We start from the raw sequence: 16,701 nt of genomic DNA, 5'->3' as shown, positions 1-16,701 counted from the left end.
TCTTTCCTCGAGCCTCAGTTGTCTCCTGGCCACTTGGCTTCCAGCTCTGAGGTGCCTAAGAACTAAGGTTATGTGCACTAAGCTTTGGGAGAATGCTCAGATTATCTGACTTACAGCTCCGTTGAGGGGTACAAGGGTTGTGGTATCATGGTGCACCTACTAATTGTGTATTTTGTGTCCCAGTATTTGGGCTAAATACTCTAATGGAGATTGTTACTGAAGCCGGCCCCGGGAGTGGTGAAGGTGGGTCTTGCCCGTGAGCTATGCATGATCTTTTTTCCTAGCATCTAGTGTGCCTGCCTGAGGGCCATCCTCCTCATGGAGCAAGCGGCATCACTCGAGCGACCTGCCTTGCCCCGTCCCCTGGGATGCCCATGCTTGCCCATGGGGTGCGCTGCTGGTGCATGTGGAGTGGCCTGAGTCTCCACCCCCACTTCCTCCACATTGCCGTGGCTGGTTTCTACCTATGTGTGACACCCCAGTGCTGCCCTCACCCAGCCCTTCCAGGGAATGGGTGTGGAACACGGCCACCCAGGGCTGTGCTGACGCCAGCTACTGGACGACAGTAGTGATATCTCTCCTTCTACCTTCCTGGCTGTAGGAAACAGGAGGGCCTTAGTGGACCAGAAGTCATCGGTCATTAAACACAGCCCAACAGTGAAAAGAGAGCCTCCATCACCTCAGGGCCGATCCAGCAATTCTAGGTAATAAATGGCAGAGCTGTTTTAAAAGTTCTCAGATAGAGGTAGTGATCCTTGTACCAAGCACTAGGGATGCTCAAACGTGGGAGGGAAGCTCTCAGTGGGTAAATGAAATCCCTTCCCCTTCTGACTCAATCCCCATGTGGCAGAAATAGCTCATGGTGTTGAGCAGAGTGTACCAGCAGTGGTGGGTACTCGGGCAGACCAGGCTGTCTGGAGAGGTAGGGTTTGCAGTGGACTTGGATGTTTGGAGACGTGGCTTTGTGTTTTGCCCTTGGAGGCAAACATCTAGTCTGGTGAAAGGGGGAGATGCTCTGCAAAGGAGCCAGTGACCACAGAAGTGGTATATGGACCCTCCAGTGAGAACCAGCAGTTCCTGAAGGAGGTGGTGCACAGCGTGCTGGACGGCCAGGGGGTTGGCTGGCTCAACACGAAGAAGGTGCGACGGCTGCTGGAGAGCGAGCAGCTGAGAGTCTTTGTCCTGAGCAAGCTGAACCGCATGGTGCAGTCAGAGGACGAGGCCCAGCAGGACATCATCCCAGATGTGGTCAGTGCTGGGGGTTGGGAGTTGGAATCAACTGGGAAGAGGGACATGGGTGCCAGAGGCAGTTGTCCCACCTCTCGCCCCTGGGTTACTGTTGCAGGAGATCAGTCGGAAGGTGTACAAGGGCATGTTAGACCTGCTCAAGTGCACGGTCCTCAGTCTGGAGCAGTCCTACACCCACGCAGGTCTGGGTGGCATGGCCAGCATCTTTGCACTTCTGGAGATCGCCCAGACCCACTACTATAGTAAAGGTAAGGATCGGACCAGCAAGGACAGCATATGGTGCCCACAGCTCTCCCGCTCACGCCGCCCACAGCCCTCCCGCTCACGCCATCCATGGCTCTCCCACTCTTCTCTGAAAGAATGAACTTGGCCCCTTGACGAGTTTCCCAGTGTCAAGCTGCTTCCTGTTAGGCTTTGGGATTTTATTTTCTAGTGCGTGTATGTATGTAGTGGGTGTTCTTCTGTCGTGGAAAAGAACGGTGTCAGCTCCTCTTTCCTTGCACTTCCTCCTCTATCCTTGCTTCTCCCACCTCACTCCCACACCTTGACTCTCACTCACTGTCGCTTTTGACCCCTTCCTATGTTTGATCTTTTCCTCAGAACCAGACAAGCGGAAGAGAAGTCCAACAGAGAGTGTAAATACACCAATTGGCAAGGATCCTGGCCTGGCTGGGCGGGGGGACCCAAAGGCCATGGCACAGCTGAGAGTCCCCCAGCTGGGACCTCGGGCAGCAAGTGCCTCAGGAAGGAGTCCCAAGGAACTGGACACCAGAAGCCTAAAGGAGGAGAACTTTGTAGCATCTATCGGTGTGTATCGTGTTGGGTATGGCAGAGGAGTTCTGTCTTCTTAATGTCCCTCCCTCCTTTCAACTCATCCAGAATCCCGCCTTTCTCTTCCCCATGCTTTGCTCTGTAGACAGGAAAATAGATCTGTGTCCTTTTCTAATGGCATTTCTTTATACTTCTGTATCCCTTATGCTTCATGTACAGCCACCCTCACCTACATCTTAGAGGAAGAATGGAAGTTTTGCTTAGAGGGCCCAGCGAGGCTTAGTGTAGGAGTCTGAGCTGTACTCCCCGTCCCTCTCTTTTATTTACATCTGGATCTCTTCACATAATGGAGAGGCCACATGAGCTCCTGGAAGCTATAAGGAAGTTTATAGATGCATCTTTGGGCTATAAAATTGTGACTGTCTGGGTCTCTAAAGCCAGTTTTCCCCCATCCAACCATTATGCTGCCCTCAAATTTGCTCCTTTGTGGCATGTCCGGCAACCCCGTTTCCCTGGGTTCTGGACTTCGAGGTACAGAGTTCTGAGTCAGCTTTTCTTTAAACATGTCCTTACTGGACTTGATTAGACCTTGCTTACATTTGGTGTTTCTCCATTCCCACTAAGGCAGAGCCTTGGTGAGCTCTCTGGGTGTCACCTCTGTTTGACTCACTCCCAGCCTGACCTTGAGTCACCTAGATTGTGTCTTTCTTTTTCGGGTTCTAGGTCCCTGGGCAATGTGCTTCTAGCCGGTGCCTCTTTGCCACATCCATTAGCAGTTGCCTTTTGCTCCCATAAATGGTAATGAGGAACCAGTTTCCTTCTTAGGAGAGCTGTGCTTCTCTAACCAGCAAAATATTGTCCTAGAGGCAGTCAACCATGCTTTTCTCCTACCTGTTGTGATGTTCTAGAAAATGTACTGACCTGCCAGTCTGGAGGTCTGGAGTTTTAGCCCTGTATCTGCCCCCAACTAGGAGAGTGACTTTGGGCAAATCATTTCCCCTTTCAGGGTCTCTATCTCCTCATCTGGAAAACAAGGAGATTGCACTAAGTAGACTCTAAAGTTCTTCCAGGAAGAGAATTGCTGTGATCGGTATTCTCTCTTCTTAACCCCTCCTAAGATGCTCTTCTTGACCATTTAGTGTTCTCGTGTCACCTCTACCGGAAGCATTTTTCCAGATGACTGGCTAAGATGGGTCTCTTGGTAGGGCAGGCAGTGATGCTGAGGGTAAGTTGGGGTGTTTTGGTAGTCACAAGAAGGGATGCTAACTGCCTACCTTGAATGGCCTCTCTCCAATCCAGTGAATCAAACAGATTTGTGCTCATGCTTCTGAAACCCTTTGGCTGCTTGAGGTAATAATCATCTGTCTTATCTGGAATCTTTAAAATTTGCTGTTGCCTAGCTCATTTGGCAGAGAGCGTGGTGTGGTGGAAGTTTAAACTGGTCCTGAGTTACCTGATCTTGAACAAGTGTTCCAGCCTCTTTGGGATCAGTTTCCTCACGCCAGAATGAAGGAGCTTGATTAAAGGCTCTGCCAGCTCTAAGATTCTGTGAGATTTTTACTGCCACATTGAGGTTAGGATAGGAATTTAGTTCTTGACCTGGGGGGAAGGCGTTAGATCTCTTGATTTTTTTAACCTCCCCTCCCCGAAATGAAGATCTCTTTTTATCTCTTGATTTGTAATCCTGTGCCTGAGACTGAATCAGCTTGGGTGGGTGGGTTTCCATTTCGTCTGTCTGACCAGCCTCTGACTCTCTCTGTCTTTCTCTCCTGCTCACATTGCATCTGGGGTAGAATTGTGGAACAAGCACCAGGAAGTGAAAAAGCAAAAAGCTTTGGAAAAACAGAGTAAGGAACAAATGCCCCTTCCTGTTCCCAAGTCTCCCATACCTGCCAACTCCCCAGGCCCAGTTGGGGCAGGCTCCCTTTGTCAGCCCCACCCCAAATTTGCTCTTGGCGGGGGGTATCTGGAATGAAAGCAGGTAGGTGGTATGTGACTCATAGGTATATGCTTGTCGGCTGCTTCTTTCCCCCTCCCCTTGTCGTGATCAGGCAGTAATCAGGGCATCTACTGTGCAAAATCCCTTAGAGCTTGGTTCTCTATTGCTTCCGGGTTGGTGGGGAGAATGTTTGCCTATTTCAGTGCCCCTCATTGGCTGATATCTCCCTCACCCATTAGAAGGCCTGTGGGCACAGTTGGCAGAGATGGTTGCTGTCCCTCCGTGTTGAGTCTGTAGCTCCCCAACTCTCTCTGGTGGCTGGCCTAGGCACGCTGTCTTGCTTTCTGTCATTCTGTCCTTCTGCCATACCATTGTGGGCGGGCGGGAAATACGGGGGTGGTTTTTAATGTCAAACACAGAAGCTGCAGGGTGGGGGTAGGCAGCGTCCGCTGAAACAGCTGGTGTTTTTTAATCTCACTGGGCTCTTCCTTTTCTAGCCCCTTTAGACGTATTTGTTTGGGAAGCAGAGTGACCTGGGGGCCCTTAAAGGGTCTTAGGCACGAGTGAAGCTCTGATTCTGAGAACAGTGGAATGTGGTTCAGATGTTTGTTTGTGGAGCTTTTCTGCTTTAGGATGATTTGGTCAGAATTTTCTCAGGTTGAGAAGATGGCTGCAGAACCCCTTGAGACCAGGTTTAATTTTTCCTACTTGGTTCTTAAGGCATCTGGGGACTTCTTCCAGTGCGGCCTGAGTGGGTGGCAGTCCCTGGAAAGGTGACTGGGACATGCTGAACTGGCCCGGGACCAGGCTGTGCCGCTGTCCCACTCCCTTCGCCAGCCTGCCCCTAGCCTCTTGTACTGAGTAACACAAGTCTTCCCCTACTCAGGGCCTGAAGTAACCAAACCCACCTTTGACCTTGGTGAGACAGAGGAGAAGAAGTCCCAAGTCAGCGCAGACAGTGGTGTGAGCCTGACATCTGGTCCCCAGGTTTGTGACAGCCTTGTTGAGGACTGCGAGCATTAAAAATTGGCTATCTCAGAATACTTCTTTAAGATCAAAACTGAACAAAATGACAGCATTGAAACAACATGAATATCCAGTCATAGGGGAATGATGAAATAAGTGTAATATATCCATGTAATACGATATTAGTATCCGTTAATGACTGTATTTTCAAAAATTTGGTGACATGGGAAAGTGTTTACACAGCTATATACAGTATGATTCAAATTTTATTTTTAAAACATACATAGAAAAGACTGAAAGGAAATATGCTAAAGACTTAACAGAGATTAACATAGGTGGTAAGTTTATGGCTTACTTTTATTTCCTTATTCTTTTCGTGTATTTTCTGTAGTGAGCATGTACTTCTTTAACATTCATTATTTTTCTCACTCTGTAAGTCATATGTATTTTATATTCAGGAAAAATGTTCATTTTTCATGACCTATCTAGGGATGACAATAGAAGGGTGGGGATGGAGAGAAGGAAGAAGATACAGTATTTCTTAGGGAAACTGAGACTAGATTGGACACCTCCCTAATATGTCTGAGTCCGTGTGTCTTGTTTCAGAGGACTGATCCAGATTCTGTCATTGGTGTGAGTCCAACCGTTATGATCCGAAGCTCAAGTCAGGACTCTGAAGTTAGCACCGTGGTAGGGGAACACCACGCTGGCATCTTGGTGGGTGGGGTGTGGGTCCCCCTTTGGAAAAGGGGGCTACTCTCTCCTTTGGGGGCTGTTCTTAGTCTCAGGCCAGGTTGGTTCTCTTGGTGGAGATGTCTACCTGTCATAGGTCTTTGTTTGTGGGATCAGACCCCGAGATTTCACCCAGGGCTTCTCCTCATCTTGTAAAGAAGGTACTTCCAGAGGCTGTCTGACACACCTTTGAAGTTGGATACTTTTTTTATGGTAGCAGAGAGCTCTAGCAGCTTGGCATTTCTGGGACACATCCTGGGGAATATCCCTTACCACCTTTTTTTCCTTTCCAGGTGAGTAATAGCTCTGGAGAGACCCTTGGAGCGGACAGTGACCTGAGCAGCAATGCAGGTGATGGACCAGGCGGTGAGGGCAGCACCCACTTGGCAGGCTCTAGAGGCACGTTGTCTGATAGTGAAATTGAAACCAACTCTGCCACCAGTGCCATCTTTGTAAGTTTGTTTACTAACAAAAGAAGACCATTTTTTTCAGTGGGATGGGGATGGGTTAGGAAAGGATGAAAAGAGGCCATTAGAAGGAGAAGAGGAAGGAAGGGACGGATAACCTTCATATATCTGACTTTAAAGAAAATGTTTCTTAAGTTAGCTTTCTTCAGAGTCATTTGACTCCGTGATCTGGGGCTTTTAGAACCTTCTCCTGAATCATTGATGAGTTAGGCTTCCTGCCCAGTCAGATAAGGGCTTCGACTCCTATGTGGCAGTAACCCCCGTGTTTAAAATAAGCAAAGTGATGCCTTTATAGCAACGTCAGGGCAGTCGCAGCTCTCCTTTTGTACCAGTCTACCTATTTTTTATGGACTAGTCTAGTTTTATTCTGGTCACTGCTTTATTTATATAGCACCTTAAGTTAGCATTTCATTTTAGTATATTCCTAACAGTTATTTGAAGCTTTCCTTCATTAATAAACATCTATTAAGTGATTTACTAAATGCCAGATTCTGTAGTAAAGAAACAGGGATGATAAGGCATGGTTCCCATTTTCAAGAAGTTTGCAATTCAGTATATTGCTACAACTAGTCTCTTCTGCCAGATGAGGGAAACAAAGCCCTAGGAAAAAAAGATCTTGCCCTAGGTTATACAATAAGCCAGTGATCAGTTGGAATTAAATGAATTCTTTTTAGTCCTTGCCTTTAGACCCAGTGCCCTTCAGTGTATACAGGCCTCTTTAGGCAGCTTTAAGGGTTCTGATACACTCTGATACACTCACCACTTGGCTAGGCAGAGTTGAGAATGGATATTCTCTACATGAGCTCATAGGTTCTTCTCTTTGGTCTGTGGGGCGAATGGAAGATGAAATTTAAATGAGATAAATTATTTTACACTGGTGATCATTCCCACCCCCAGGGCCTTCTGTATACATGTTTCTAATAGAGCAAGTGACATGCCAAGGTGGAGGTAGGGGATAGGATTGAGAGTCAGCGGAGCCATTCAAGCTAATGGACCTTAACTCCCCCCGAGTCTAAACAGACCCTTTTAATTAAGAGTATTTTATTATTATTTTTTAATACATTTATTGATTTTATTTATTTATTTTTGGCTGAGTTGGGTCTTCGTTGCTACGCGCGGGCTTTCTCTAGTTGCGGTGAGCGGGAGCTACTCTTCGTTACGGTGCGTGGGCTTCTCATTGTGGTGGCTTCTCTTGTTGGGGAGCATGGGCTGTAGGCACGTGGGCTTCAGTAGTTGTGGCATGCAGGCTCAGTAGTTGTGGCTCATGGGCTCTAGAGCGCAGGCTCCATAGTTGTGGCACATGGGTTTAGTTGCTCCACGGCATGTGGGATCTTCCCGGACCAGGGATTGAACCCGTGTCCCCTGCACTGGCAGGCAGATTCTCAACCACTGCACCACCAAGGAAGCCCCAAGAGTATTTTAAATCCTTCTAGTGTGCTTCCATTTTGGAGGTTGAGATAGATGTTATGGAGTAGCAGCCTTGCAAGAAGCCATTCAGCTGTGTGCTACCTTTCCTGGCACCTTCCTGGGACAAATTCTTACTTTTCCTGTACTTCTGGGCAAGGCTGTTTATGCAGTTGAGTTGCTGAGAGCAGTTACCTAAATTTCTTGGCTCAAAAAGGGCTATTTTGGTAAGAAATAAATTATCTTAAGTTAATATGGTTCATTGAACAAAGTCTTGCGCTGTGAACCAGGAAGCTGGCATTTGGACACACTAATTAGGTATTGCCTAATAATCACCTTTGTTCAGTGGCTTCTCTGCTTCTGCTGTTGCATGTGTTGTGAAGCAGGTATGAAAACTACCTCTTACTCAGCCAAAGATCTTTTTTGAATGAATAGAAAGTCTAATATTGCAGAAGTGGTAGATGAAGTTAGTGGTATTTCTATGTGGGAAGATATTTCTAAGAGATGATAGAAGAGAAGACTTAACATTTATCAAATACCAACCATGTGCCAGGCACTACTAAGTAATTTATATGTATTTTCTCATATTAAATGAGAATAGTCCTTTCGGGTAGGTATTATAACCTTCCTTTTACAGGTGAGGAAAATGACTCTCAGAGAAGCTAAGCTTTGTACCTAAGATCACACAGCTAGTAAGAGGCAGGGATCTGAACGTTGGTCAGTCTAGACTTCAAACCCAGTGTTCTTTTCACTGCATCACGCTGCTACAGAGAATTTGCCTAATTTTTTTCTTTTTTTAAGAGGAAAGAGTCTTACAGAGACAAAAGGGTAAAGGTAACTAAAAATGAAAACTTGATTGCATGTTTTGGGAGGCAGTAACAGAAAGCAGGATTATCAGATTGACTTCTGATTGAGGCAAGCAGAGCAGCAAAGGCAGGGCTACTGGAATATATGTGACTAATGATGGTGCCCAGTGTGTGAGCCTCTTAATGGGCTGCTTGGTTTACTTTGCCCCTATTCAGTGTTACCTCTGGCAGCTGACCTATTGCCTCTTCTCTCTAGGGTAAAGCCCACAGCTTGAAGCCAAGTGTAAAGGAGAAGCTGGTGGGCAGCCCAGTTCGCTTTTCTGAAGATGTAAGCCAGCGAGTCTATCTCTACGAGGGACTCCTAGGTGAGAAATAGACTGCGAAGGCCACTTGCACTGGAAGGAAGCTGGACTCAGCCCGGGAAGAGGGTGGCACTGAACAAGTAGCTGCTTGGCTTTTTGCTGATCTCAGTGCTGATGTTAGAGGACATTTTTATATCTGAAGCAAGCGACTTACTGGGGAAAAAACAGTGGGTGAAAACTAGAAGAGACTGAAGTTTGGTATTAACCAACAGCCTCTGTCTTTCTGTCTTCTTTTACTTCCTTGCTACCATGGTCCTTCCTGCTCACAAATCGGCAGGAAGGGACAAAGGATCGATGTGGGACCAGTTAGAGGATGCTGCCATGGAGACCTTTTCTATAAGTAACCACCTTTCCTTGTGTGCTCTTCATCCCTCCTCCTCGGGAGGGATTGGGCCTCACTTTGGAGGCAGCTGGGGCTGGTGGCAGGAATGTTAGATCTGGGGTGAAGAGTCTCGTGTTTCCTTTGCCCTGGAATTTGTAATGACTTCCTTTTTTTCTGGAATTTACTCTGTTTTAGTTTGGCAGCCATATTCTTTAAACGTTATATAAGTCCCTAAAAAAACCTCTATTCCACACAGGCAAAGAGCGTTCTACTTTATGGGACCAAATGCAGTTCTGGGAAGATGCGTTCTTAGATGCTGTGATGTTGGAGAGAGAAGGGATGGGTATGGACCAGGGTCCCCAGGAAATGATAGACAGGTATGAGGCTTAGAAACCCTTGGGAAAATGCAGATTCAGCCTCTTCCCAGTTACTTCTGTGTTCTCCCACCTGGGGGCTGACTTGTCCTGGTCTCCTGCTTAGGTACCTGTCCCTAGGAGAACATGACCGGAAGCGCCTAGAGGATGATGAGGATCGTTTGCTGGCCACGCTCCTGCACAACCTCATCTCCTACATGCTGCTGATGAAGGTAATGTCTATTTTGCTTATGCCCAGCTACTGCTGATACTGGAAGGCAAGGCTTGTTCCTGTTGCCTAAATCTTGGGGCAGTTGGGAAGCAGTCAGAGCATCCTGCTGGGGCTCTCTTCTTCACTGAAAGTCTGAGGCCTTTCTGCAGCTCACACACGACCCATTTATCTGAAGCTGCCAGGCTGTTGTGCTAAGGAATGTTGTAAAGGTGATTGATGATTGCATGCCACTTGTTTATTCGGAATTTTAAATGGGCTTCCTTTGCTGAATAGTTTTAGGATGCCTGTAGAGCTCCCCACAGAATACAGTGGGAAAAAAATTTTTTTTTACATAGTAGGCTCTGAAACCTTAGAAAGAATGCTCAGAATTTACTTTTCAGCATTAGTCCTTTATCATATAGGCTTTGCCATAGATGTAAAAAGAGCTACTCATTGAAAAAGCAATGGTAGGTTCTAGTTTGACTTGGTTATACTTGGTTTTTATAGCTGTGGGAGAATTGTGTTACCAAATAGAAGAGTCCTGTTCTGAAAGGGACTTGGTGGGTAGAAGAGAGTTGTTTTGAGAATGAGCTCCTGGGTTTCTCCTCCTCCTGTTCTCCCAGCCTCTCTAAATGTGAAGGGATTAGTTGATCAAATGCAGGCACTCTTGGTTTGTACCCTTTTCTGTTTAAGGGTCTCTTGAACTCCAGGGGTACCAGTTAACTCTGGTTGGGAAAGGGTGGTGATCTTTAACCCTAAGATGGTGTCTTGGTGACAACTGAGCGTAGAACATTGCTGCTCTTAAGTCTTAATATCTAAGAATCACACTCTGAGGAGCCCCAGGGGTCTTTAGAGGTGAATGTTATAGTATTGGTTGGGGGTTTAGGGAGGATGTGTCCCCGTGAGTCCCCGTCCACTTAAACCAGAACTTCTCTAAGAGCCACTTTTCTGCAGAAGCCACCTGGAGACAGAACCAGGATTTTTCTTCTCAGACTGTTGGCAGAACACACACTTGAATGTTTTATCCTCAGCGATGTGGTCTTTTAGAATTCTTCTTTTCTCAGGAGGAAAGTTATTAAGATCCTGTTTTGGTTTTTCAGGTAAATAAGAATGATATCCGGAAGAAGGTGAGGCGCCTGATGGGAAAGTCGCATATTGGGCTTGTGTACAGCCAGCAAATCAACGAAGTGCTTGACCAGCTGGCAAACCTGGTGAGCACACCTGGGCCATCCTTTAGGCTCCCTTCCATTGCGCTAGTCAGCCTCCCAGGCGTGGGCCTCATGGCCTAACGCAGAGGCTTCCGCATAGGTCATTTCTTGGCTCGTATATTTCCAAAATCCCTAGTTCTGAAAATAGGGCTTTGACTCTAGATGAGGCTTTTGCCCTTCTGTTCTGTGATAGGATTCTCCGCACTAAAACCATCCCAGTGCAGCCATTTCAGTGTTTGTGTGCTCTGTGGACCCCTGTGGATCCACAAGGTCAATACTGTTTTCATGATAATACTAAAATGTTATTTGCCTTTTTTACTGGGTTGACACTTGCACTAAGGGTGCAAATGCAATGGTGGGTAAAACCACTGGTGCCTTAACACGGTGAAGATGGTGGCACCAAACTGTGCTAGTGTCCCCACCTCCACACACTCTCAGTTAAAAATAAAACAAAAAGCCAGTTTCACCTGTGAATGTCCTTGATGAAGCAGTTAAAATCATCAGTTTTATTAAATCTGATTATACATCTTCTTAGTATTCTATGTGACAAAATGAGAAATATACATAAAGCATATCGCTGCAAATGAAAATATGATTGTTTCGAGGAAAGGGAATTTGTGACAATTTGAGTTCCAAGGTGAACTGACAGCTTTGCAGCCAGTCATGGGACATCATTTTTACTTGAAAGAATGACTAACAAATTATTGTTATTTGGAGTTGGGTATTTGGCAGACTTTTTGTGCATGAAGCTTCCCAATATTTAAAGACCTTTCCAGTGAGATTGGTGATGAATGTGATTTTTTGATATTGTGTAATGAAATGCATCAACATTTGGAAGAGCTGCATAACTGGGCGAACCAGTATTTTCCAGGTGACTGATGTGTGATGTTACAAATTCAACTGTGGGTACAAGATCCACTCCAAGTGTAAAGCAGACAAATGGATTTTAATGTAACAAAGTACAAAGTGTTCATTGATGTGTTTTCAGATTACACACTGCAACCAACTTTAAGAAACTTCTTGAGGTTCTGGTATAGCATCAAAGAAGAATATGCATATTTATCTGGAAAGCCTAGTAAAATACTCCTCCCTTTCCCAGATACATATCTGTGAGGTCAGATTTTCTTTAATATACCTCAACCAAAGCAACATGTCACAACAGATTGAATGTAGAAGCAGGTATGAGAATACAGCTATTTTTCATTAAGCCAAACATAAAAGAGGTTTGAAAAAAATGTAAAATAGTGCCACTCACCACATTTTTTTTCTTGTTCTGGAAGATACGGTTTTTTAAAAAGTATATGTTATTTATATTATCATGTAATGGATTTATTAATGAATTATTAATTCCTTTTAAATGAGTTAATAAACATTTAAATTTTTTCAGTTTTAATTTCTAGTGTGGTAAATACCTATAAATAAAACTCACAAAGACATAAGTTCTTGGGGGTCATCAATAAAGTTAAAATGAATAGGAGTCCTGAAACCAGGAAGTTTGAGAACACATCCATGGCTGCCAGTGGCCAGCAGATGGCGCTGCTCTAAGGAAGCTGATAAGAATTGAATTGCTGAATGAGGGATTCTTGGCCCAGGGGGCTGTGTGAGAGGGATGTTTGGTTGTCCCTAAAGGATCTCTCTTTCCTCAGAACGGACGAGATCTCTCTATCCGGTCCAGTGGCAGCCGGCACATGAAGAAGCAGACATTTGTGGTACATGCGGGGACAGACACAAATGGAGATATCTTTTTCATGGAGGTAAGTGCTGGTTCATGCTAGGGGCCCAAAGCAATATTTGAGAGTCACAAGGAACTCCTAGAACTGATGCCAGAATATTCTCCCCCACTTATCTCATTCATCTTCATGATCCGTTTATCATTAAATTGTCAGGCTCTTATGCAAATAATATAATAGATGATTCCCTATCACTTCTTTTATTTATTTATTTTTTAATTTTAATTTATTTTTGGTTGCATTGGGTCTTCGTTGCTGTGCACGGGCTTTCTCTAGTTGCGGCGAGTGGGGGCTATTGGTTGCTGTGAGCAGGCTTCTCATTGCGGTGGCTTCTCCTGTTGCGGAGCACGGGCTCTAGAGCGCAGGCTCAGTAGTTATGGCGCATGGGCTTAGTTGCTCCGCGGCATGTGGGATCTTCCCAGACCAGGGCTCAAACCCGTGTCCCCTGCATTGGCAGGCGGATTCTTAACCACTGTGCCACCAGGGAAGTCCATCCCTATCATTGCTTTTATATATAGATTGCATAGATGATATAGTCACATTGTCCATAAGTCAGAACAACATAGAATGGTATATACACTGGCAAGTGTTGCTCTCATTCTTATACCCTTCCACTCAGTGTCCCATCCACCTCACCCCTTCCTCTTGGAGGTAACCACTTTTATTTATAACCACTTTGTATCTTCCAGTGGTTTTCTATGCAAACACAATAAAATATGAACATAAGTTCTTATTTTTCTACTCTTTTATCTAAAGGTAGCACATAATATCTACTGATCTGTACCTTTTTTTTTTTTCATTAAACTTATCCTGGAGATCTTCTGTATCAGTACAAAAAGAGCTTTCTCATTCTTTTTATAGCTGTATAGTGTTCCACTGTGTGACTGTACCATAGTTTATATAACCAGTCAGTATTTACGTACCCTTGATTTTCTTCCAAATTTTTGCTATTGCCAGTAGCGCGACTCTGGATGATGCTGTGCCTGCTTCATTTCCTACATGTGCAGGTTTATCTAAGAATTTCCAGAAGTGGAATTGCTGGGTCAAAGGGAAAATGCATTTATAATTATGGTTGATATGACTCTAAAGTATCTTTTAACATATAATAGTTTCTCTCCCATGTTGCCATTTATTTTGTTGAAGAAATGTGCCCTATAGAGCATCTTACATTTTAGATATTTTGCTGATTGCATCTCCTTAGTGTTGTTTAACATGTTTCTCTATCACTTGTATTTGTACAAGCTAGTAATTCAATCTAGAGATTTGGTCAGTTTCAGATTCAATATTTTGGCAAGAAGAGGTGGTGCTGTATATTTCCTGTCACCTCATATGGTTGGCTCTGTCCTAGTGATCAGTGGGTTCACATGTGGGCAACCTGACCTATCCACTGCAAACTTCCTCATTAGTTTTCTGATTTAGCTTATATATATATATATATATATATATATATATATACACACACACACACACACACATATTTTAATATTTATTTATTAATTTATTTATTTGGCTGCTCCCGGTCTTCGTTGAGTCATGCGGGATCTTCGTTGAGGCATGTGGGATCTTAGTTGCAACATGTGGGATCTAGTTCCCTGACCAGGGATCAAACCCGGGCCCCCTGCATTGGGAGCACAGAGTCTTAACCACTGGACCACCAGGAAAGTCCCTAGCTTATGGTATTTTTTTACCATGCAGGATTCTTTTACTTTTTTGTAGTTAAATTAATCAGTCATTTCTTTTGTGGCTTCTGGATTTTGAGTCATAGTTAGAACAACCCTTTCTTAATCCAGTATTGTAAAGGAAATTGGCCATGTTTTCTTCATTTCTCTGTTTTTAATTCTCAAATGGATCTCTTTCTAAGTAATTTTAGGGACCAAGTACTGCTCCTCTATAAAGTAGTGAAATTAGCTAATATTCTGCTGCCTTTTGGCTTAGTTGAATTTGATTTTCACATTCACAGCTTTTTGAAGAGGTAGTTTGTCAAACGTAGGGTGGGATTTCTGCTCTGAGGCAGAAACAAACATGATGATGTAGCTGAGAAGGGAGTCATTTTCCTGTCACCTTGAAGTGTTAGAATTCGGCTAGGTGCCTATCAGAGTTAAGGGCTACTTAGGACATCTGCACCACAGTAAATTTCTCCAGAGGATTCCTTGAAGTATAGGATTCTCTCTCACCACTGTTACAGGGAGCCTCATACGAGGGCCCTGGAGCATGGGGTGGGTCCATCATCTCATAGATGCTCCCCCTTGTACTGCAAAGCGAGGGTACCTTGCTCATTCCATCAGTGCCTGGCTACTGTGATGCTATCAGATATAGCTGTTCTCAGCACAGCCTACTGGTTGCATGAGTAGTTGGATAGCAATTTGCAAAGACTTTAAAAAATCATCTTTATTGCCTTTTATTTTAATTACAAAAGTAATAGAGTATATGCCATAAAAGTTTCAAACCATATAGAAGTAAATAAAGTAAAAAGTAAAAATTTTCCTTTACTTCCTTCCCGTGCCATGTCTCAGAGGTAACTACCGTTAAGGAATTTGGCATGAATCCTTTCAGATTTAAAAAAATGCATATTTGTATAAATATAGCTTACTTATATGGAATTTTGTTTCAGTGTTTATAAAAGTGATATCAAACTACAAATATTGTTATATAATTTGGCTTTTTTCACTTAGTGTATCACAGGCATATCTATAATATGTCTACATATTATAGAAATCTCTTTCTGTTTTTTTAAATGGATGCTTAACCATTAGGTGTTATATGGATGTGCCATAATTTATTTAACTGGTCCCTTCCAACTTTTTTTTTAAACAACGCTTCACTGATTATCCTTGAACATAAATCCTTGCACACTCACATGAGAATTTCTATAGGATAGATTCTTAGTGTGAAATTTCTGGGTCAAGCTTATATACATTTACATTACATTTGATAGATTTTGCCAAATTGCCCTCCCAAAGACTATGCCAGTTTACGCCTCTACCAGCAGCATAGGCAAGGATGACACATTATTACCATCGTCTCTCTAGCCTAGAGATCATATGCGCTTCTAAACACCTGTCCCTCTCCTTTCCCTCGTGTTCTTAGAGGGTTATGGAAGGTGGAGTGGTGTTCTCCATTTTCCACATGGAGAGAACCACAGAGTTCAACTGGGGCTAGAACGCACGTTTCTAATTCCTACTCAGCTATGTTGGCCCTCTTCCTAAGGCTTTTGAGCCCCAGTAAAGTCTTAGATGGTAGATTAAAACTGGTAATCTTGTATATTCCTCATTCATTCACCTAATTTTTATGGGGCGCATATCACAGCCAGGCACTCTGCTGGGTTTGCTGGGTTTGGGGTTATATCAGTGAATAAGGGAGACATAGTTTCTGTTGCCCTAACAGGGTTGACGAGCCATTGGGGAAGTGAGATAATTAGACACCCAGGGTCATAAAATATAATGAGCATTGCGAGAAGATGTTCAGGGGGCAGGTGTTATGGGAATACATAGCAGAGGGTCTGGGAGTTGTGGGCGACCCTCAGAAGTGACCTTTGAGCTTAGACCTGAAGAAGAGTAGGACTTGATGGCTGGAGTCTGGGAGGGGAAGTGTGTTCCAGGGGTATTTGGGGTAGAATGGTGGGACTTGATGGTATAGTTAGAGGGAAAGGAAGGAGTCTTGCATCACTCCTTCATTTCTGGCCTGGGCAGCGGGGGGAGACGGTGATGCCATTTACTGAAATAGGGAACTGAGAAGGAAGAGCTGCCCAGGAGGAGATGTGGAGTTCAGATTTGGACATGAGGAGACTGAAGTGCTGCCAGTCAGACATCCGGATAGAGAGAGGTCAGGACTCAGGAAGACGGGTCTCATATGGAGAAAGATGTGAGAATCATCAACGTGGTCATAATAATTATTATTATATGTCTTATATCATAGTAGTAGTGTTGTTATAGCAGCTAACTCCAGGGTACATTCTATGTGCCTGGCTTTATTCTAAGAATTCTTTTTTTTTTTTTGCGGTACATGGGCCTGTCACTGCCGTGGCCTCTCCTGTTGCGGAGCACAGGCTCCGGACGCGCAGGCCCAGCGGCCATGGCTCACGGGCCCAGCTGCTCCGTGGCATGTGGGATCCTCCTGGACCAGGGCACGAACCTGTGTCCCCAGCATCGGCAGGCGGATTCTCAACCACTGCGCCACCAGGGA

General features: G+C 44.6%; 1 protein-coding gene across 38 annotated transcripts in view; it reads left to right on the top strand.

Moving 5' to 3' along the window:
- The window catches only part of MADD (MAP kinase activating death domain), a gene marked incomplete at its 5' end in the record, with an annotated part of 36,343 nt that overhangs the window by 12,145 nt on the left and 7,497 nt on the right, over positions 1 to 16,701 (top strand). For 5 of the 38 annotated variants that reach the window (XM_079708990.1, XM_079709004.1, XM_079708993.1 and 2 more), the window contains 14 exons: positions 602 to 704; positions 1,062 to 1,248; positions 1,346 to 1,496; positions 1,849 to 2,055; positions 3,813 to 3,866; positions 4,845 to 4,945; positions 5,531 to 5,602; positions 5,950 to 6,108; positions 8,590 to 8,698; positions 8,973 to 9,035; positions 9,274 to 9,394; positions 9,498 to 9,603; positions 10,682 to 10,792; positions 12,436 to 12,543. In XM_079708990.1, coding sequence (XP_079565116.1) covers positions 602 to 704; positions 1,062 to 1,248; positions 1,346 to 1,496; positions 1,849 to 2,055; positions 3,813 to 3,866; positions 4,845 to 4,945; positions 5,531 to 5,602; positions 5,950 to 6,108; positions 8,590 to 8,698; positions 8,973 to 9,035; positions 9,274 to 9,394; positions 9,498 to 9,603; positions 10,682 to 10,792; positions 12,436 to 12,543 — 1,652 coding nt within the window. Of the gene's footprint in view, positions 1 to 183; positions 244 to 601; positions 705 to 1,061; positions 1,249 to 1,345; positions 1,497 to 1,848; positions 2,056 to 3,812; positions 3,867 to 4,844; positions 4,946 to 5,530; positions 5,615 to 5,949; positions 6,109 to 8,589; positions 8,699 to 8,972; positions 9,036 to 9,273; positions 9,395 to 9,497; positions 9,604 to 10,681; positions 10,793 to 12,435; positions 12,544 to 16,701 lie in introns of all 38 variants that reach the window. The other 33 variants (XM_079708997.1, XM_079708999.1, XM_079708984.1 and 30 more) reach the window with 15 other exon arrangements.

The sequence above is a fragment of the Hyperoodon ampullatus genome (assembly GCF_949752795.1).
Source record: "Hyperoodon ampullatus genome assembly, chromosome: 7".
NCBI lineage: Eukaryota > Metazoa > Chordata > Mammalia > Artiodactyla > Ziphiidae > Hyperoodon > Hyperoodon ampullatus.
The sequence above is the reverse complement of the archived record's forward strand: the minus strand, read 5'-3'. Positions and strand labels throughout refer to the sequence as shown.